Source organism: Meles meles, chromosome 1 (assembly GCF_922984935.1).
Source record: "Meles meles chromosome 1, mMelMel3.1 paternal haplotype, whole genome shotgun sequence".
In the NCBI taxonomy this organism is placed as follows: Eukaryota; Metazoa; Chordata; class Mammalia; order Carnivora; family Mustelidae; genus Meles; species Meles meles.
In genome coordinates this window covers 183984960-184006875 of record NC_060066.1, presented here as the reverse complement: position 1 = coordinate 184006875, position 21916 = coordinate 183984960, and the positions used below count along the sequence as shown (strand labels likewise).

Here is a 21916-nt window from a genome sequence, read left to right as displayed (position 1 = left end):
ATACTTAAACAATTAATTTTTGAAATGCCATTTAAATATAACTTTTCCAAAGGCATATCCAGTGGGTAAACGCACACATTTGCCTAATATTTACAGTGAAGCTTATACTTTACCTGAGACATCTTAAAATGAGTTTCTAAGTTGTCACTGCTGGGCCTGCATTGAAATTACTCTTGCTTTCTTAACCGCCCCCCCCCCCCGACATATTTTCATGAGCTGGAAGAGTAAATGCAATCTTAAAGATGGCTAACTTCAGTCTTGCAGTTATTTAGAAAGGATCTGGCTTCAAACATTGTTTGCAGGCAGAATTTGCAATTGGTTAGGACCAAGGACGGTATTTAAAGATGACTCAGTGGTACGATGGTGGGGGAAGACCAGGCAGTGGTCTGTCTAAAAGAAGTCTTAGACCCGTTTTCATCATATTGAGGTTCTGAGGCCCGGAGCCACCGCAAACTAGGAGGTGCTGTCCAGTGTAAGAATATCTGAGACCCTGAGAAATGCACCTTCAAACGATCCGAATGGGAGGCGGCTAAAACCCAACTCCCCTCAATCCCCACCCCCAGCTCCAGGCCAGGATTTCCGCCGACAATTCCAAAGCCACGATCCAACCGGGGGCCTAGCCGGGTGACCTTCGCCAGGCCCCAGAAGCCCCCTTGGGACGTCCCCGAGGCCCTGTTCCGAACTCTGCCGGGGGTCACCGGTGCCCTCGGCCCCGGATGCTCGCGACCGCCTTCCGGACGCATCCCGCAGCGCATCCTTAGTCCGGGAGTCGGGACATCCTCTCCGCCCCGCGGGACGCCGCCCCGGCCCCTACCGCTCCCGCCGCCCCACCCAGGCCGGCGGCGCCACGCCCACCGGGGGGGTCCCGGGCGGGGCCGGGGATGCCCTCCGGCGGCCACACCACCCCCCGCCCGCGGCCCGAGGGCTTCCCGAGGCCCAGAGCCCCGCCCGCCGCCCCTCCCCCTGCCGCCGCAGGCCCGGGGCCCCGCCGCCCCTCCCCGGGCGCCGCCCGCCGAGGCCGCCTCTGCAGCTGGCCGCGCGGCCGGCCCGGGCCCGCCGCCGCGCGCTGATTGGCTGGCGGGGGCCGGCGGCGGCGCTGAGTGGCCGGGCAGATTCGCTGGGTCAGGGCTGCAGAGGCGCCTGGCGCACCGGCGGGAGCGGAGCCGCGGCGCGCGCTCGCCCCTGACGCCGGCCGGCCGGCCGCCCGCCAGCCCGAGCGAGCGGCCCGGGGCGTCGAAGGGGCCCGCGCGCCGCGCCGGGCGCCGCCGCCCTGGCCGCCATGTGCTCCCAGCTCTGGTTCCTGACGGACCGGCGCATCCGCGAAGACTACCCGCAGGTGCAGATCCTGCGCGCCCTCCGGCAGCGCTGCTCTGAGCAGGACGTGCGCTTCCGGGCGGTGCTCATGGACCAGATCGCCGTCACAGTCGTCGGCGGCCACCTCGGTGAGCGAGGCGGGCCCCGGGAGGGCGGGGAGGCGCGCCGGGGTCCTCGGGAGTCGGCTGGTGGGCGCGCGCACCCGGGCCTCCTCTAGCCAAGTCTCCTTCGGGTCCCCCAGACCAGCAGCCCTCTCCCGCGAGCCCTCCTTGGGTTAGAGAAAGCACCTAACCTTGAGAGCTTCCTTTGACCACCGCCGTCCGCCCTGAGGCCAAGATTTGAGAACGGGATTCCGCGTACTTAGGGGACTTTGTTTTGAGAGGAACTCGAATTCGCCTGAAGCCGCCTGGAGGTCCGAGGAAAATCAAGCTGCAAACCGCGTATTTGCAAATTCTGCTCACATTCGTACCCTGTCAGGATAGCTTTATAGAAAACCCTCACCACATTTACGAAATTGCCATTACAATGAATGTTTTTAAAAGTTTTGCAGGAGTGTGTAAGCATGAGTAATGCACTGTGGAATATCATTCCCAAACTAGGTACCTACATAGGGGGAGAGATTTACGACTGGACTCCCCTCTTGAGTGTGTAAGTGGGAGAGTAGACCGTTGATGGGTTTTTAAAAATTCATCCTCCTTCCTAAAAGTGTTGAATTCTGATTCCAGAAAAGCCAAGATTTCAGGTCCAGACCATTCTGGACTCATATTTCTCCTCTGCTGTGTCCAAGAGACATTTTTGAGTAAGACATGGTTATCATCTGTGACCCTGACCTCAAAAGGTTAACTATGTGTTTTAGATATTCTTAATTATTTTTAATGCAAGCAGTCTCCTCCTGGAACCATTGGTTTAGGAACCCCCTCTAACCTGCAGTTTGAGTGGCTTCAGCCTCTACTCTGGAAGTAAGCCAGCTACTTCACTGGGGATCAGATGTGGGACTGGGGGCGGGGGGAATTTGGGCCCAGTTCAGGGTGCTTTTGGGGACATCATTCTTATTATTTCACCATACCTGGTTAAATAAGCTTATAATTTGTTACTTTTCTTTAGCAGAGGAAAGGGATTGCTTTCCCTTTCTGAACAGGTGACTTAAAGGGGTTTCGAATATGTCCTGTGTCTAAGGTATCTGTTCTAGGTGTTTTATCCATAAATTTATCTAAACCCTTCATGAGTAATATCAGACTGTATAGCCCCCCTGATAAATATACTACAAGCTTTAGGTGTCATACGTTTAGTCTAAAACAGTGTGTCATCTGTAAGGGGTACTGTCTGTAGATTCTTGATTTGCTAAAACTTACAGTTAGTTAATGTAGAACTGGATTCCAGAACTAGCAGTCTGCAAATCTGGATTCTTAGCACAGCTTTGCTGCTAACAAATATCTTGGCTTTGCCTTGACGAAGTCACATCATGTCTTTGAACCTCAGGTTTCTTGTTTATATAAAACGAAGGGTTAAGTTTGTTCCAGCTCTAAAATTGTTCAGTGGAATTACGTTATCTTTTACTAATCTGGATCTAGGATATACATCTTTCTACTCCCAGTGTTAGTTTGTTTGCTCTTCATTTTATTGATTTATTTTGCAGCGTGTAAAGATGCCTTTTTTGAGATACAGCAGTTGAAGTTCCACATCAAATTTCTGTTGTAGACCCATCCGGCATTCTGTGAAGGAGTAGGGAATTCTCTCTGTTCTGTGTCTAAAACCCCACTTGAGGAGCGCCTGGCTGGCTCAGTTGGTAGAACATGCAACTCTTGATCTTGGGGGGTCGTGAGTTTGAGTACTGTGTTGGGCATGGAGGTTTTTAAAAAAATTTTTAAAACAAACCATTTTAAAGAATCAGTCCTAGAGAAAGAAAATTGATTCTTTTTCTGCAGGAAAACCCCTTAAACCCTTTTGTTTAGTGTCTTAAATTTTACAGGAATTCATGTGTGAATGTATCTCTGTCTCTTTGCAAACCAGAAGTTACTTCTTTCTAAACTACGAGAAAATATAGTTGCTGGAGTAACTGCAGACAGGCATTTTTTGAAGGAGTTTTAATCTTTTGTTAATTCAGAGATACCCAGACACAATTCATGACACATAAAACAAACCTATCAGATCACTCTTTCTGCCATCCAAAGCAGTGATGAGATTTATTTGTCATGGGGGTGGGTTAATTGAAGCCCAAGGATGTAAGCTCTGTGCAAAGAGTGAGCTCCTTTGCTTGTTCAGTGCTGTAATCGTGACTCGAACAGGGTCTTGCAGTAATAGGCACTCTGAATATTTTTTTGAGTGAATAAAGGTATACGCTCTATTTCCCAGTTTCTTCTACCCAGGTAACTGTAGAAAAGCCTTGGCAATTTGCTGAGCCAAGTATTCCTCTGGAGTAAACTCTAGAACTTACTGGCTTTGAAATGCAGAAATAGTTACTGATATTAATGACATTTCCCATTCGCAAATTATTGAGGGTGAGAGCTGGGAAAGCCTTTAAGATCATCCATCCTGACCCTTTCGTTTTACTAATGAAGGACCCAACGCTCAAAGATACTCAGTGCCATCCAGCTGGTTAGCAGCTAACTACAGTTCAAGACCCGATCTAATTCCTGGCCCTGGATACAGAATAAGCGTGTGCAGCCCATGGTACGTTTTTCCATGGATGGGGAATTGAACTGAATTGAATTACTCTGAGGCTAAACAGTGACTTTGCAAAGTGATTTTAAAATTTAGGAAGTTAAGACATCCCCTTTACCAAGTCTCCTTCTCGAGATTAGTGCAAGGGGGTCCATGCAGGAGTCCCTTTGGGACAGTCGGAGCAGGACGTCAGCCAATTACTTAAATTCTTTCCTGAGCTTCCGTCTGTGGAGGCTAGTAGGACCCCAAATCCAGAAACCAACATTTCAGGTTCTGTCTGGAAATAGGAATCATATAAGAGATGGAAAGTTTGGGATTTAAAGATTGCAGTTATTTAAACAAGGTAATACGAGTAAGCTGAAGATGTCATGCACATGCAAGGTTTTGTGGTGAGTGATTTTGCCGCCCCAGCGTAGGTTCGCATGGGATGAGTGGGAATGGCCGCTGGGAAGAGTTAATGACCTTCGGGTGACTGAAGCAGTCCTGCAGGGAACGCTTTCCCTTCACCCTTCTGCAGGACGTGGCATAATGAGAGCCATGCCCATCTCCATTCCTTCTTGGAAACCGCAAGTTATTCATTCATTCAACGGATCTCTCTTAATTACTCTCTATCTTGGGCTAGTGTGGTGGTGTATATGTCACCCAAATACACAGTCAGAGTCAAAGCAAAATACGCATGGTGTTTATTATGGACCAGGCAGAGGTCGGGGTTCTTTCTACAGATTAACTCTATAAACATCAGTAAGGTGTCTGGCACGTAGTACTGGCTGGCAGGACCAGTACTCAGGAATTGCAGGCTCAGCAAACTTGGTTCCCTCCCTTCCACTCCACCGTGCACTGCCTGCCCTGACTTCACCAGCCCCACACACTGAATCCCCAAGGTACCCATCGCTGAATCCCCACGGTGCCCATGGGGTCTGCTCCCTCTCCCTCACCCCGAACGCTTGGATTCCTCCTTCCGCTCAGCTCACATCCCTCATCTCTCTGAGGTCTTTCTTGAGCTCCCTCCCCTCCCCTCAGGCAATCCCTTTCCCATCTGCTGCCAAATAACGTTGTTGAAAATAGCATCCATCATATTTTATTGTAATTTATTTATTTACAAAGTTTATAGTCTCTCTCTTTCGCCCTCCCTCCCTCCCTCAACGCCTGGGAATCCCCCAGATGCATGCTTCATAACTGGTACCCAGTAGGCCTCCAGTTAATGTTTGGATGGTTGAGTGAAGGGCCTGAGAGGCTAATTTGAAGTATAGGAGACTTTTGCCGTAATAAGGTTTTGTTTGGGAAATCATGTTTGGATGTGTGAATGTTGCTGTGATGAGCCATTCTCTTAGGACACAGTCACCCGTGCAAATTAAGTTCTTTGACCACCCACGGGCCTTTACAACGACAATTTCTGGTCTCAGGAAACAAGTATAGTCACAAACTCGGGGACAGGCATCAAGACCGAAAAAATGCCTCTGACCTGGAAATGAGGGTGTGTAACAGTTTGTCTCTGAGGAGCAGAATGATTCAGCATTCCTTGCCTTCCTTTCCGAGCTGAAACCTTGGTGGCCATATGGCGATTTCTAGGTCAAGTTCTTTGTTATTTTTAAATTTTTATTTACTTATTTAAGATTTATTTATTTATTTTGCTGGGGTGGGCACCTGCAAGTGGGGGGAGGGGCAGAGGGAGAGAGTCCTTTCAAGCAGATATCCTGCTGAGCGCGGAGCCCTTCGTTGGGGGTTCAGTCCCTGGGAGATCCTGACCCTAGCTGGAACCAAGAGTCAGACACCCAGCCGACTGAACCACCCAGGTGCCCCTAGTCAGGTTCTTTAAATTAAGGTGTCCCCGCCTGGGTGGCTCAGTGGGTTAAAGCCTTTGCCTTCGGCTCAGGTCATGATTCCGGGGTCCTGGGATCGAGCCCCACATCGGGCTCTCTGCTCGCTGGGGAGTCTGCTTCCTCCTCTCTCTCTGCCTGCCTCTCTGCCTACTTGTGATCTCTGTCTGTCAAATAAATAAAATCTTTTTTAAAAAAATTAAGGTGTCTGGGATACTTTTCCTTGATTCCTTGTAGTAATCAGCTGAGTAAGATTGAAATATTTGGGTGGGGGGAATCCTAACTGAATTGGAGGAAAAGGTCATATTGCAGACTTGCAGAAGACAACAGAGGCCTCATGGAGAAGGGAAGGACCCCCGTTGCTATGTAAGCAGGCACTAGCAAACAAGGATACCATGCTAACCTAGGGCACAGAGGTCGATCTTTGATCTCACAGTCTGCCAGGGACCTGTGCCTGACACCCTGTAATCTGAATAAACCACCATACGGGACTAGTGGATAAGTCAGAGTGGATGCAGGCATCTACCATGTACCGTTTCTCAGAGTGGATGCAGGCATCTACCATGTACCGTTTCTCAGAGTGGATGCAGGCATCTACCATGTACCGTTTCTTAGCGGATGTGAGCACTGATGGATAATCTTTACCCCGAGCGTCCTTGTTTATATCCATGGGCCAATCTCAAGGACTGAATGAAGGTGGATTGGATGTGTAGTTTATGATTCTTTTTTTTTTAAACAGTTTTTTAAAAAGATTTTATTTATTTACTTGACAAAGAGAGATCGCAAGTAGGCAGAGAGGCAGGCAGAGAGAGAGAGAGAAGCAGGCTCCCTGCTGAGTAGAGAGCCCATGCGGGATCATGACCTGAGCCAAAGGCAGAGGCTTTAACCCACTGAGCCACCCAGTTGCCCCTCGTTTATGATTCTAACAGTAGTTTTTAGGGATACCTCATAAACGGTGTTGGAAAGAGTTCTAGAGCCAGTAGACTGGGATCCTGAGTAGATCTCAAAGCCTTACTTACAGATTCCTAGACCACCTCTCGCCGCTACCATCACACTTCCACCAAATTGGTTAGGCTTGCCTGGTGGGAGGGGAGGAGCCATCATCAGAGAGGTCTGCGTCCCGCCCATCCATCTGTACCTCCTCCTTGGCCCTCCCCTTAGCAGGAGTCCAGTGACATCCTGGTAGGGCACTGCTAGCTCACTGCACTCCACCCCCTACTCCAGGGGCAAAGTGTGCCAGCTTGCCCACTTTGCTGAGAGTCTTCACCCTATTATTTTAACACAAACCTACAGCGTGGCCTGAAGTTTTCAATCTATTTCTCTTTGACCCTTCATTATTAAAAAAGTAACTCAAGAGCCACCCTCCCCACCCCCAAGAGAAAGTGATAAACTTAAGTTACTTTGCATTGAGGAACTAACAAGAATAATGGTTCTTTATTCCTGCAACTCTGTTATTAGTGCTCCAATATCTTTTATGTGCCTTGATCTTCACAACCATCCTACTTGTTCCATAGCTGTTGCCTGCCCATCTGTGCCAGGCACTGTGCTAGGTACTGGAGGTAGAATGAAGAGGACGAACACAACCTCCATCCTCATTGTTAAGATTTCCTTCATTCATTTGGTCAGCAAATAACCTGCTGATTACCTGCTGTGTGTAACGTATCATTCTAGGTACCAGAAACTGACACCTGGAGAGACCGGGTGCCTCTCCAGGAAATTACAGTCTAGATGGGAGAGAGAGGATATAAACAAGATAAGTCAAATATATAGTATGTTGGTGAAAAGGGCTAAGGAGGAAAAAGCAGAGAAGGGGAATGGAAGGATAGGATGTTTCTGGAGGTCAGGAGGGGATGCAGTTTTGGATAGGGGGGTTGGGGTGATCCTTAGCTAGGAGCTGATGTTCAAGTAAAGACCTGAAGGAGGTGAGGAAGCAAGCCATTTAGGTATCTGGGATTAGGGGTGCCTGGGTGGCTCAGTCAGTTAAGTGTCTTCCTTCAGCTCAGGTCAGGATCGTGGGGTCCTGGGATTGGGCCCCACTTTAGACGCCCTGCTCAGTGGAGAGCCTGCTTCTCCCTCTGCCTCTGCTCCTGCCCCCACTTTTGCTTGCTCTCTCTTCTCTCTGTCTCAAATAAATAAAATCTTCTAAAAAATTGATATCTGGGATTAGAGTAGTATAGGCAAGAGGGAGCGACAGACCAGCCTGTGGCCAGAGCGGAGTGAACCACCAAGGGCAAGTATTAAGAGAGAAGGTCAGAGAAGTGGAGGATAGAGGAAGAAGAGCCAATGTATAGGGCTTTGTGGGTCATGAAGGATTTTTATTTTTTATTTGTTTAAGTAGGCTCCATGCCTAGTGTAGACCCCAACACGGGGCTTGAACTCACAACCCCAAGATCAAGACCTGAGCAGAGGTCAGGAGTTGGACACTTAGCCGAGTGAGACACCAGGTGCCCTGGTCATGGAAGGACTTTGTATTTTACTGGATGTGCTGGGAATCTGTTGAAGGGTTTTGAGCAGAGGGGTGACATGATCTCCCTTATGGTCACAGGGTCATTTTTGTCACGGTGTTGAGAACGGACAGATGGTAGTGAGGGCAGAAGCAGGGAGATCACTGAGGTCATTGCTACAATTCAGGTCTGGAGAGATGATAATTATTGGATTAGAATGATTTCAGGGGAGGAGGTGCATAGTGACTGGATTTTGGATAGACTTTGAAGACGAAGTTGTCAGGACTTGCCTACTGGATCAGATGTTGGATGTTCAGGAAAGACTAGACAAGGAGGACTCCAGTGTGTCTGTCCTGAGCAGCTAGAAGAATAGCGTGCCATTTATGGAAAGGGTGTAGGAGTGGGTTTGGACAGGTGGTGAGGATCAGGACTGAGTCTGAGATGCCCATGAGACATCCAAGTGGGAAATGTCACGTAGGCAGTTTCATCTTGCTGGGGATACAGGAGCAAGCCCTGGCCTGAAGGTAGCCAAAGCAGAAACATCTGCAGTTACCTGGCAAGGGAATGACTCCAGATAGAAGAGAGAAGAGGTCCAGGGACTGAGCAGCCGGCGAAGAATCCTCAGTATACGGGATGAAGAAATCCAGGGGCGAGTGGCGTCTTGGAAGCCAAGTGGAGAAAGTAGTCAAAGAGGGAAGACGTGATCAGATGGTGTCAGGTTTTGCTGGTTGATCAAGTCAGATGAGGGATGAGAATGGACCACTGGATTTAGCAATGTGGCCTTAGCATCTGTGTCCCTGAGAAGTCTCATGACGTAATGGAAACCAGGGAATACACACTGTCTTAAAGAGTCTTGTAAAGGGAAGGCGAGAAATGCATTGATAGCCAGCTGGAAGCTGAATTGTGTTTCTCCCCCCAATTTTCTCTCTTGCTCTGCCTTCTGAGGTTGCAGCAAGAAGGCAGCTGTCTGCAAGCCAGGAACAGGGCCCTCACCAGAACCCAGTCATGCCGGCACCCTATCAGACTTCCAGTCCCTAGAACCGGGAGAAATAAATGTCTCTTGTTCAAGCCACCAGTCTGTGGTATTTTGTTACAGCAGCCTGAGCTGACTCAGACGTTGCTCAGATGGGAGATGGGTTTGGGAAGTTTTTCTTGAAGACGAAAGAAATAACAGCATATTGTATGCTTGTGTGAGTGATCCAATGGAGAGAAATTGATGATGCAGGGGAGAGAGGTAAATTGCCCAAGCAGTGTTTGAAGTGAGTGCGAGGGGTTGGGACCTATTGCGTATTTTCAAGGAATTGGTCTGAGCTAGGAGCAAGGGCACTTCAGCTGTTGTAAGAGAGAAGGTAACCTGTAAGACCCAGGTGTGGGCAGGTAGGCCGAAGTGCTTGTGGAAGCTTGCAGAGAAGTTCCTTTCTGATTGCTTCAGTTTCTCTCCTTGCAGTGGGAAGAGGGAGAAGGAGAAGGAGGGAGGAAGTAGCAAAATGAAAAGTGAAATCGTTGCCTTGGGTCAGGGAGAACGAATGGACTGGGGAAATAGGGTGCTTGCCAGGCGGCAGGAAGGATGCCCTTGAGACCAGTCAGCAGGTCTGTTTGTTGTTTTCTCCGAATTCCATTGCGTAGGAGGGCACACGAGGTAGACTGAGTTGGATCGGTCTAACCAGGGACATGGTTTAGCCAAGCAAGGAACAGGTACAGGATCTGAGGACGTACCATTGGTTTGCAGATGCGTGCTGTGGTGTCTGACTGTGGACTTGAAATAGGTTAAGAGGGGAAGTGAAGGCGGGGACATGCACGGTAGTTCCTGGGGTCAAAGTGGGATCAAAGTTTGGCTGGAGTTGGGGTACTAGAGACAGTAAGCCAGAAAGGGAGGAGACCGTGACTGGAATTATGATGAGTGCATGAAGTCTAGAATCACCCAGAGTCGTGGCTGAGGTGGGGTGGTGGATAGCATCCTTGGAGGAAATGAGGTCAGGAAATGGGCCTGGGCATTGGAAGAATTCTGCCCAGGGAGATATATATATACACATATTTATGATTTTATTTATTTATTTGACACAGAGAGAGAGAGACAGAGAGAGAGGGAACAGAAGCAGGGGGAGTGGGAGAGGGAGAAGCAGGTTTCCTGCTGAGCCCGGAGCCCTATGCAGGGCTCGATCCCAGGACCCTGGGATCATGACCTGAGCCAAGGGCAGAGGCTTAACGACTGAGCCACCCAGGTGCCCCTGCCCAGGGATATTGAAATCACTGCCAGCTGTGACAGCGTGGGGGGCTGCTGAGTCAGAAGCTAAAGCTCCAGGGACGGAGGTGGGTGGCTGGGGTTCCTGATGACCTACACAAGGGGTGTGATGATAGCGTGATAAGAGTCAGGCCGGGGGCGCCTGGGTGGCTCAGTGGGTTAAAGCCTCTGCCTTCAGCTCAGGTCATGATCCCAGGGTCCTGGGATCAAGCCCCGCATCGGGCTCTCTGCTTCGCAGGGAGCCTGCTTCCTCCTCTCTCTCCCTGCCTGCCTCTCTGACTAGTTGCAATCTCTGTCTATCAAATAAATAAATAAAAATTAAAAAAAAAAAAAAAAAGAGTCAGGCCAGGAGTTTTAGGGGAGGGAGAGGAGGATAGTCTGGAAGCCACGGTGAAGAGCAAGGAGCATCTCTCCCACTGGCAGGCTCAGGAATCCCAGTGGCCAGGGAGAACAACCACAACTGGGAAGGGACATTGGGGAAGCAGCGTTACTGGGGAGAGCCGGGGGTCAGCTGCACTCAGGAAAAGAAGGTGAAGGGAATACTCACCAGAAAGGTCAAGGATAGGGGATTTGCTGCCCCTTGTGTCCCAGAGGAGAGTGCGAAGGGGAGAAGGAGTGGAAGAAGGGAGCAGGAAAGGCAATGTCAGAGCCAGGTGGGGTTTAGCATCTAGTGAAATGAGTCTGCCTTGGAGACTGGAGTCTTGGGTGATCGATACAGGAAAGGGATAAAGGGTTTGCTGAGCTTTGTCTTCATGGTTGCAAGGAAGCTGGTGTTGGTAAGATGGGGGGTGGGATGGGGGTTGGGCGATGGTTGCCAAGTTCTGGGACTCTTCCATTTGACAGAAGAGGAAACTGATCCCCGGAGAGACGTGTGTCTTGCCAAGTTGTTAAATGACAATAAGGAATTAAGTCAAGTCTATGACTTGGAGGCCAGTGCTTTATCCATTTCCCCATAATTGACTTTCAGCTCAAGTCCGCCCAACCTCTTGCAATGCCTTTATAAATACATGCGCCCTGAGATATCCCTCAGCTCAGGGCTTTGAAGGTGCCAAGCCTTGACTGTGGATTTCTTTCCGAGAGGTAGACGTTATGCGTTTATTTGTTTTACATATTTCTTCTGAGCCCAGCGGCACCATGAGTCCATATCTCCTTTCTGAAACTTTCCTTGGTTCTCTCTCAGAGATTATCCCTAACTGCTCCCTTCTCCTCTGCCATCCCTGTACCCTGATTCATATGCCTGTTAGACCACTTCTTATAATGTGTTAGAATCAGTCGCCCCTCTCCCCACCCCCTGCCCAAACCAGACTGGTAACTGCCCAACCCCCAGATGCTCTGCACAGATCAGCAGCATTCATCACAGTTGTGTATGGTCTTTCTTCTTCAATTCCAGGGATCATCCCTCCAGCCCCATGCCCAGCCTTCAAGATGGTGCCTGTTCCTCAGCTGTCGTGGCCCTCCCATGTCCCTGTTGCCCTTACCATTTGGTGGCCCTGGGGCCCACACATGCATGGCAAGCCGGAGAGGCCAGGAAATTACTACCATGCCGCTGGAGCAGCGTTCAACCAAAGACAGTGGGTGTACAAAAATTACCGGTGGCCGGCTTCCTCTCCCCTCGAGTGGGATGGCTGAGGGCTGAGACGTGTGCCCTCAACCATTGCTTGTTGTCATGAGTAAGCTGCAGTTGCCAAGGGAGTCCCTCACTTGACAACACCTCCTGTCTTGGCCACATTGTCTCTTCCACCCCCCTACCTGGGTTTGCTGAAATTACCACCAAATTACTTATTGTCATTTAATTCCTGATAATAAACTTCCTGCACTTGTCTCAGGGTGTGCTTCTGGCACCCCCTGAACTGACCCTGGACTTGGCCCGGAGTAGGAGCTAGATAAATACTTGCTGAGCAGGTGTGTTGAGCGATGGACTGAATGAATCTTTAGGTTGTGTCTATATGTCCGTAGGAGACAAGTTCCTTGTAGGCACAGATCACCTCGTTCAGCCTGGTATCCCTGCTTAATAGTGTGTCTGACTCATCCCAACAGTTCAATAAAGGTTGAAGTGAATTAAATGACCTGAAAACAGCAGTTGGTGGGGAACAAAAGGGGCCACATAATGACTGTGGGTTTTAATGAGGTGGAGGTAAGATTTCTTGGGGCAGTGAAACAAAGAGCTTTAAAAGGAAGGAGGGGTGGTGATAGCATGTACTCCCTAAAAATAAAAATAACTTCCTTATGAGAAAGTGGTGGGGGTAGGGTGGAAAGAAACCAGGGAAAACCTGGAGCATCCCTGAGACGAGAGCCGGATCGTGTTTCAAATGGCACATCTTCACAGCGAGACAAGGTAATGCTGAGCTGCCCTTGCCTTATCCACTTACTCTGTTTATACTCTCGCCTCCTTTCTGACAACTTGCAGAATGTCCCTGCCAGCCACTGTTGCACGGTTGCACGGTCCTGTGAGGATAGAGGGGTTCTTTTTTTTTTTTTTTTTGGGCCCGGGCCCTGTCCTGCTTGCTCAGCCTTCCGTTGCCAGGGGCCTGTGCCTGGGGGCCGCCCCCCAAGGAACTCTGAGTCCCGTGCCACGAGTCCCCCGACCCTCCCGGCGCCAACGGCGCCTTTCGTGGCTGCGTCCCAGCCGTGGAGCGAGAGATCCATTCATTCCCCCACAGAGGCCAGCCCCGTCCCCCAGCGTCCCGGCCGCCCGCCAAGGTAGATGCGGAGCCAGGCCACAGCCCCTCCAGAGGATAGAGGGGTTCTAAACGCTGCCTGGAGTGCAGTTCTTGCTGGCTGTCATGCCGTCATGTCCTGTGATTTTCTTCTTTCTTTCTTTTTAAACAAATATTTTATTGGTCGCCTGGGTGGCTCAGTGGGTTAAAGCCTCTGCCTGCGGCTCAGGTCGTGATCCCGGTGTCCTGGGATCGAGCCCCGCATCCAGCTCTCTGCTCAGCGGGGAGCCTGCTTCCTCCCTCTCTCTCTCTGCCTGCCTCTCTGCCTACTTGTGATCTCTGTCTGTCAAATAAATAAATAAAATCTTTTAAAAAATTTTTATTTCTTTATTTGACAGAGATCACAAGTAGGCAGAGAGGCAAGTAGAGGCAGAGGCGGAAGCAGGCTTCCCGCTGAGCAGAGAGCCCGATGCAGGGCTCGATCCCAGGACCCCGAGATCATGACCTGAGCTGAAGGCAGAGGCTTAATTGACTGAGCCACCCAGGCACCCCTGATTTTCTTATTTCTGCTGCTTGCACAGTACGTGAAGGTTTTTTCCTAGTGCACTAGGAACTGGTTTGCTTTTGAAGCTTTCTCTTGTGAAGCAGGGGCTGTGTGTGTGTGTGTGCTTGTGCACGCACAGGAGTCGGGAGGATAGTGACCCCTCATGCATCAGTTCCTCGTCAGCATGGAGACTTGTAGAGTCAGATACATTGCAGGGATCCATATGACAAGAAATCTTTCATTTATTTATTTACCTAATTCAATAAAAAAAGATTGGAGAGAGAGAGCAGAGCGGGGAGGGACAGAGGAAGAGGAAGAGAGAAACTCAAGCAGAGTTTCTCAAGAACAAAGTGCTTGTTCTCAAGAACAAACTCAAGAACAGAGTGCAGAGCCTGATGCAGGGCTCAGTCTCCCAACCCTGAGATCACAACCCGAGCCGAAACCAAGAGTTGGGGGCTTCACCAACTGTGCCTTCCCAGCGTCCCCTAATTTTTTTTTAAGTAATCTCTACACCCAGTGTGGGGCTTAGACTCACAACCCTGAGATCAAGAGCCACATGCTCTACTGACTGAACCAGTTAGGTGCCCTGAGAAAATTTTCATTTAAATGAGGTTAAGACATGTGAAAGTTCTCAGCAAAGTACCGAAAACACAACGGGTGCTCCATAAAAATTCTCAACCAGATTCTGATCTGAATGTCTGCACTGCGGACTGTCCGTATATTTTTTATTTCCCTCTATGGGTGTGAAGGAATGAGGATGGTTCTTAATTTTTAGAGTTCTACTTTCTAAGAGAGATTTGCTTCGTTCTAAAGCTATTTCTTGGTATTACAGAGTACATTTCTTTGCTGTTGTACGTACAATGTGAAAGTCTAGTTTTGCAGAATTAATTTAACCTGATACAGGAGTTACAAGAGAACAGGCCCAGTTCTTTGAGAAAGGTCCCATTTTTCTGGGGCACTTGGGTGGCTCATTCATTAAGTGTCTGCCTTTGACTCAGGTCATAGTCCCAGGGTCCTGGGTTCAAGCACTGTGTCAGGCTCCAGCTTGGCCGGAAGCCTGCTTCTCCCTCTCCCATTCCTCCTGCTTGGGTTTCCTCTCTCTTTCTCTCTCTCTCTCTGTCAAATAAATAAATAAATAATCTTAAAAAAAAAAGTCCCATTTTTCTATCTTGTTTTTAATAGTAAAATATTTCCAAATATAAATAACAGTTCAAAAGGACATAAGAATATAATGAACCATGAAATTTTTCTTTTTCGAAGTAATACGGAGGAAATATTGTGGCTTCAAACGGTTGATTTCAACTGGGTTGGCCATTGGTCACTGTACCAATTAGTTTGTGGTCTGATATTTTTCATTGTCTTACCGACCTGTTTTGGGACAGGGTGATATAGTTTAAAAAAAAAAAGTGGTTTGAAGCAAAATAGTACATTTCAAGCCCGATGTAGGAGTCTGGAAGACCCCAAATAATATTCCAGAAACAGCTCTGCTCCCTTCCTCTTGCCCTGTTCCCCACGACAAGGTGATACCTACTGGGCACTTAGTCACATGAAATCCCTTGTTCTCCGAGGGCACGAGCCTCTCATTGCTGAGCACTTTCCCTACAAGCAACCGCAGCCAAGCAGAGCCCTGCCCGCCCTCATGGCCTGCACAGCTCTTTACTCCCTGGGCTCAAGGCCTATAGATGGCAGTGAAAATGTTAAGGACTCTGGGCAAAGACACATTTAAGCTGCATCCCGTATTAAGTTCATCACGTCCTTTCCTGAGAGCAGATATGGATGGGACGAGGGGGAGCCATTACTAAGTGGTTCAAGGTCTCAGAACTCAGCAGCAGGTTTGCCAAGAGCCAGCCTCACACCCAAGTTGTTCTTGGCCGTGGCCGTGTGGATCTGCAGTTCGTGTGGGTGCCACAGAAGAGTGGACGCCTCTTGTCCCCTACTTCTAGAAGTGATTTCCCTCGGAGTAGGTGGCAAAGAGGACAGGGATGAACAGGGCGGGCGAAGATATCCACGGCAGGAAGTCCGGCACCGTGAACATGGGCAGAGGAGAGGACTGTGCAGATCTGTTCCTGTTCCTGGGCCTGGCCCGACCCTCAGCTCAGAGCTGGAACCCGGCACAGTCAGAGCCCACACCTGTCTGCTTGGTGGAGAGCCTCTTCGGCCCCTCTTTAACCCATTCCATTCTTCATTTATTGAAGGCTTCAGTTGGAATGAGCCAGGCCCAAAGATTTACCTTTGGAGGAGAGAGATGAAGTTCTGGTAAGATTTCCTAGGTGTCTGTGAACCTGCTTGGGGCTGAGCTGTCTCCGTCCACCTGTGGCTGGTATTTCCGGAAGCGACTGAATTCTTCTCTTCCCATTTAGAAGTTTAAGTGTTCGTCTGTGGCCTCATGTTGGAATTTGAAAGCCACGCGTTTCTGCTGCTTCTCATTTCTCTAGGTCACTTTTCTGTTGCAAAGCCATCTTTCTCATCAGGTGGTGCAAGCCTCCCCAAGCTGTCCACCCCCCAACCCCCCTCCCCCGCTCGGTGGAGTGTGTGTGCCGTGGCGATGCTAGCCCCCCACATGTGGACGGCTCTGGAGACTTTTCAGAGCAGATTTGCATATATCCCTGCATCCCTTGATGTCCTGGGCTGTTGCTTCTGCCCTGAGTGTTTACTCACCATTCTCACCCACTGGAATACTTTTCTTTCTTTCTCTGCCTATCAGTTTTGAGGATGCTAATACAGGGTTTGCTTTTTTCTCCTTTTATATTCTTTTCCCCGGGGGCTGTCAGTGGCAAAGGAACAAAGCCCGTACACATGATGCTGTTTTCTGATGGCAAAGTGAAGATGACCTGAATGCTCTCTATAAGTCATCCCTGAGAGTTACGTTCCAGTCCCTCGGGCTCACACTGTCCGCAGAAGTTCTGGAAATGGCGTATCTTAATGATGACACCTGCCCCCTTGGGTTGAATTGACGGAACATCTAGAATGGGAGGAAAGTGTGCAAGTTACATTTGTAGAGTAGTTTTGTGATTTTGGTTTCTTTCTTTGCTTCCTTTTGTTTTGTTTTGCTTCGTGTTTTTGTATGGACATGATTCATCCCCCAACCCATGGAGAAGTAGTAACTTTTCCTCTGTATCTTTTGTGTTCTTGGAATTTGGTTGCGTAGCCCATTGCTTACGGAATAGAAGATGCTGAGCTTCAAGCCTATCTATAAGATGGTTCTGGCACTGTTTAAAAGGTTTTCTTTAGAGCCTTTTAAAGACTCCTTTAAGGTTCTCTGAGTCTGGCCAAATCATTCCCTGAACTCACTTCTCATTGCCCTTCCCATCCCATTTCTGGTCTCCATGGTTCCAAATCTGTCTCCCTGTGGCTTCTGGACAGTTCAGCAAACATCAGGTGCCTGTCGTGCCCCAGGCACTGTGCTGGGGGCTGGAGATGCAGGAGCAAACCGAGAGAGAAAACCATACTCATGGATAGCTGTGCCTCTTGGGGTCAGAGAAGACAAGCCAAGTAAGTCTTCTGCATGGAAGCCCTACAGACACTTGAAGACTGAACTCCCGGTCCTCCAGGTCTTCATTTCAAGCTCGTGCTCCCAGTTTACCAGTGAAACACAGTGCAGGTCCTTTCACCACAGGGACCGGTTATCTTTGGATGCTTTCTACTTTTGATTGATGCCGAATTGATTTTTAATAGATCGTTTTTTTTTTTTTTGGAAGATTTTTGTTGTGGTTATAAAGGCAATATGCACTCAGAGATGTTTTGGAAGCTACAGATAAGTATAAAACAAGAAATCACCTATCATCCCATTACCCTTTGTTAAAATATTGGTCTATTTCCTTTTAGTCTTTTCTAACTTGTATTTGTCATTTTGTGTCCTGTTTTTTTTTCTACTTAACATTGGCATTTTTGCATTCATTATATTCATAGAAATCATTCAAGTGGTTACATAATTTTCCAGACCAATTTTTTCTTTTCTTTTTTGTTTTTTTAAAGTAGAATCTCTGTGCCCAGCGTGGGGCTGGTACTCAGGACCCCGAGATCAAGAGTCTCCTGCTCTACTGACTGAGCCAGCCAGGCGCCCCTCCAGACAGACTTTTAAAGGTTAAGTCCTAAAAGACTAGTAAGGAGCCCTTAAGTGAGCTGCACTGCTTCCTTTTCCTGACGTCTCCAGCCTCCTGACCCACTACCCTCTGAGTAATACTCAGGCTCCGTGGAAGGAAGGTGCGGGGCTCTATTACCTATTTCCTGTGGATTCTTCTGACTTGGATTATTGTCGATACGCTGCTTTTCCTTTTTCCCCCCATTCATTCTTTTGTGTTTCCTCATGATCATGCTCTGCCCATCTGTGGGGAGTGTGGCATTGACCGTGGCTTTCTCGTTACAGCAGGATTTCCAGGGCCACCTTCAAGGCTGTCTTCTGCTGGGTTCAGTCTTGAGGAGTTGGCTGGAAGCAGTTCTCCCAGCGGGACTGGCTGGTGGCCAGCACGGAGCTCACTCTTGTCCTTCGATTGCAGGCCTGCAGCTGAACCAGAAGGCGCTCACCACTTTCCCTGACGTGGTGCTCGTGCGGGTGCCCACCCCCTCGGTGCAGTCAGACAGTGACATCACGGTCCTGCGCCACCTGGAGAAGCTGGGCTGCCGCCTGGTTAACCGCCCGCAGAGCATTTTGAACTGCGTCAACAAGTTCTGGACATTCCAGGAACTGGCTGGCCACGGGGTTCCCATGCCGGACACCTTCTCGTACGGTGCGTGTCCTTGGGATTGGAACGGACCTTCCCAAACCATCCTGCCTCTCTGTCTTTTCTCTCCCCGAAAGCCCTCCAGTGTCTTGTTGATTTTCAGTGGGAATTGGCTTCTCTCGGATTTCAGTGTCTCAAGTCCTTAACATGGTCGATCCTTCTGTCTTTAACTCACCGAGGCTGTGTGTGTGGGGTACACACCGTGTGCCTGGTACCATGCGAGGTGCTGGGCTAGGGCGGTAAGTGACAGTGTCCTGCCCTGGAGGCACTCCCCGCTCATCAGAGCCCGGTGGGGGGGGTGGTCAGTGAGCAAACGGGCAGTGTCAGGACAGTAAGTGCCGTGATGCGTTAGTGCAAGGTGGTACAGGATATACGGACTGTATATACCATATCTACCGTATATATCCTGCATATGCATATGTGTGGGATATATGCAGCTTCGGAGACCTCGAGGGAGGCTTCCTCAGAATAGCGAAGCTCAGCTGAAGTTATTCCAGGGAAGCAGCAGGGACAGGGGGGTAACCCAAGCAGAGAGCGGAATGTAGATCAACCTAGAGTCAAGTGAGAACGTGACTGATGGGTGGTATTTTGAGTAGTTTGTAGATAGGTGGGAGATGGAGCGGAGATGTAAGAGGAGCTTATACAGTGTGTGAAGTAGATAAGGCAAATCCAGAGACTTCCAGGGTGGTGGCCTGATCAGAGTGCAGGATATCGCTTTGGCTGCCCAACGAGGAAGGAATCAGACAGGGCGGAGTGGAGACAAGGTATGTGGTGGCAGGCTTTTTAAGCTGTCCAAGTGAGCCATGACGGGCTTTTTTTTTTTTTTTTTTAAAGATTTTATTTATTTATTTGCCAGAGAGAGAGATCACAAGTAGGCAGAGAGGCAGGCAGAGAGAGAGGAGGAAGCAGGCTGCCTGCGGAGCAGAGAGCCCAATGCGGGGCTCGATCCCAGGACCCTGAGATCATGACCTGAACCGAAGGCAGCGGCTTAATCCACTGAGCCACCCAGGCGCCCCGAGCCATGACGGTCTTAATGGGGGGGGGGGGAGCGCATAGTTAGGACAAAGATAAGTGAAGAGATCCAGGAATTACGAAGGAGATCACAGTAACAGGACGTGAAGACTGGCCGGATCTGAAGGTGTAGAAGGAATCCAGAGTGATTCTGGCTTCTGGTTTGGGGAGCCAGAGGGAAAGCAAGCAGTCACTGAGACCAGAGACACGGGAGAGGAGAAGCAGGTTGGTGGGCAGGGCGTGAGGGGTTATCCGGCAGGGATGATTTCAGTTTGGGGCACATTTTTTTTTTGAGGCATCTATAGGATAAGCAAGTAAGACTATTCTGTAGGCAGCAGATGAGTGGATCTGGAGCTCCTGAGAGAGGGGTGGCCTAGGGAAGTGGTTTTGAAAACATTCATGATGTTAAGTGAAGCCGTTGAGAACAGATGAGATTGCTCAGGAGAATATATAGAACGAAGAGAGGGCTGAACTGGACACCTTTTCATGGCGAGTTTTATGTAATTTTACCACAGTAAAAACGAAAACTCAGTGAGAGGGTTCAAGAGGGAACGCTGGAGAGAGTGGGTCAAGGAAGAGGAAGGTATACAGGAAACCAAGCAGGAGCAGCTGGAGAGGTGAAGAGGGAAAGGAGAGATGACAGATGCCAATGGAAAGAACATTCTGGGGCAGATGGTATAATTCAAAGTGTTGTCTGGTTCTGAAAGGACAAGGAACATAAGCACTGGGATGTGTGTTGGATTTAGCCACAGGGACTTAGCGAATACAACTGCGGTTTAGTGATGGGGAGACGGGCCAGACTGTCAGGGGCGAGGGAATGAATGAGAAGTGAGAAAATGCAAACCTGTTTGAGTAGCTTGATGGTAGGGATACAAGCTTGTGATTAAGGGATAAGGCAGGGGCAAGGAGTAGGGATTTTGTTTGTCGAAGATGGGAAAGAACAGGGCAAGTTTAAAATGGCGATGGGTGGGGCACCTGGGTGGCTCAGTCGTTCAGCATCTGCCTTCGGCTCAGGTCATGATCTCGCTGTCCTGGGATTGAGCCCCACATCAGGCTCCCTGCTCAGCGGGGAGCCTGCTTCTCCCTCTCCCTTTCCCCCTGCTGTGGTCCCTCTCTTGCTGTGTCTCTCTTTGTTAAATAAATAAATAAAATCTTTAAAATAGATAGATAGATAATTGCTTCTCAGCCTTTTGGCTAAGATCAAGTGTAGACAGATAGGTAATTAAAATGATGATGGAGGGGCGCTGGATGGCACAGTCGCTTAAGCATCCAACTCTTGGTTTCAGCTCAGGTCATGATCTCAGGGTCATGAGATCAAGCCCCGTGTCAGGCTCCATGATCAGTGTGTAGTCTGGTTGAGACTCTCTCCCTCTCCCTCTGTCCCTTTTGCTCCTGCTCTCTCTCATAAATACATCTTTAAAAATAAATAAAATGGTGACGAAACTGGGAACTGGGAGGTTGAAGACCCATCAGAGAGAGCACACTTAATGGTGCAAGATCCCCGGGGAGGTGAGAGGAAAAGGGGTTTAGAGCATAAGAAAGACCCCTTCTTCACTGTTTTATAGGGAAGGGAAAAAGGATAGCTGGAGATCAGGAAGCTGGGAGTGCCCTTTTCCTTTTTAAAGATTTATTTGTAGGGCGCCTGGGTGGCTCAGGCGGTTAAGCATCTGCCTTCAGTTCAGGTCATGATCCCGGGGTTCTGGGATCAAGCCCCGCTTCGGGCTCCCTGCTCAGCTGGAAGCCTGCTTCTCCCTCTCCCCCGCCCTGTGCTTGTGTTCCCTCTCTTGCTGCCTCTCTCTGTCAAATAAATAAATAAAATCTTCAAAATATATATAATGATTTATTTCGTTATTTGAGCGAGAGTAGGGGGAGGGGCAGAGGGAGAGCCTCTCCAGCAGACTCCCTGCTGAGTGCGAGTGCAAGATCTCAGGGCCCATGAGATCCGGGCCTGAGACACTTAGCTGACCGAGCCACCCAGGCGCCCCAGGAGCTCCCTTCTGATCATGTGTACTCTTTGTGCAGATGCCCCTGATGATGGACACAGCCTCGTTGCGGTTGTGTGTCGGTCATTAACACTTTGCTGAACCGCAGCCATTTTACTGGGAAAATTCCTGCCCTGCCTGTAGGGCTGGTAGGAGGCTTACATGAGCTCGAGCATGTGAGGCCTTTGCCACAGTCACGTACTTGATCCGTGTTGTTTTCCTTATCTCTCTACTCCCATGGACATTACAGGTGCAAAATCCAGGTCTGTTGGATAGCACGGGTCTGAGTTGCTTTAATCAGAGGAACCCGAGGCCCTGAAAGTGTTCGCACAGAGGGGGCCGCGCCGGGCGGACCTCTCGTGAGCATCAGCCTGACCTTCCCTGACTTTCACCTTCTCTTGGCAGGTGGGCACGAAGACTTTTCAAAGATGATCGATGAAGCTGAGCCCCTGGGCTATCCGGTCGTGGTGAAGAGCACACGAGGACACCGGGGTCAGTGCGGCGCCTCCTGGCCTCCCTTGGG

General features: G+C 49.5%; 1 protein-coding gene across 1 annotated transcript in view; it reads left to right on the top strand.

The window, feature by feature from the left end:
- Positions 1 to 1170: 1170 nt before the first annotated feature.
- RIMKLA (ribosomal modification protein rimK like family member A) overlaps positions 1171 to 21916 on the top strand; it is a 33287-nt gene continuing 12541 nt past the window's right edge. The window contains exons 1-3 of the mRNA XM_046028169.1: positions 1171 to 1442; positions 18176 to 18406; positions 21799 to 21885. Coding sequence (XP_045884125.1) covers positions 1280 to 1442; positions 18176 to 18406; positions 21799 to 21885 — 481 coding nt within the window. The 5' untranslated portion in view covers positions 1171 to 1279. The remainder of the gene's footprint in view (positions 1443 to 18175; positions 18407 to 21798; positions 21886 to 21916) is intronic.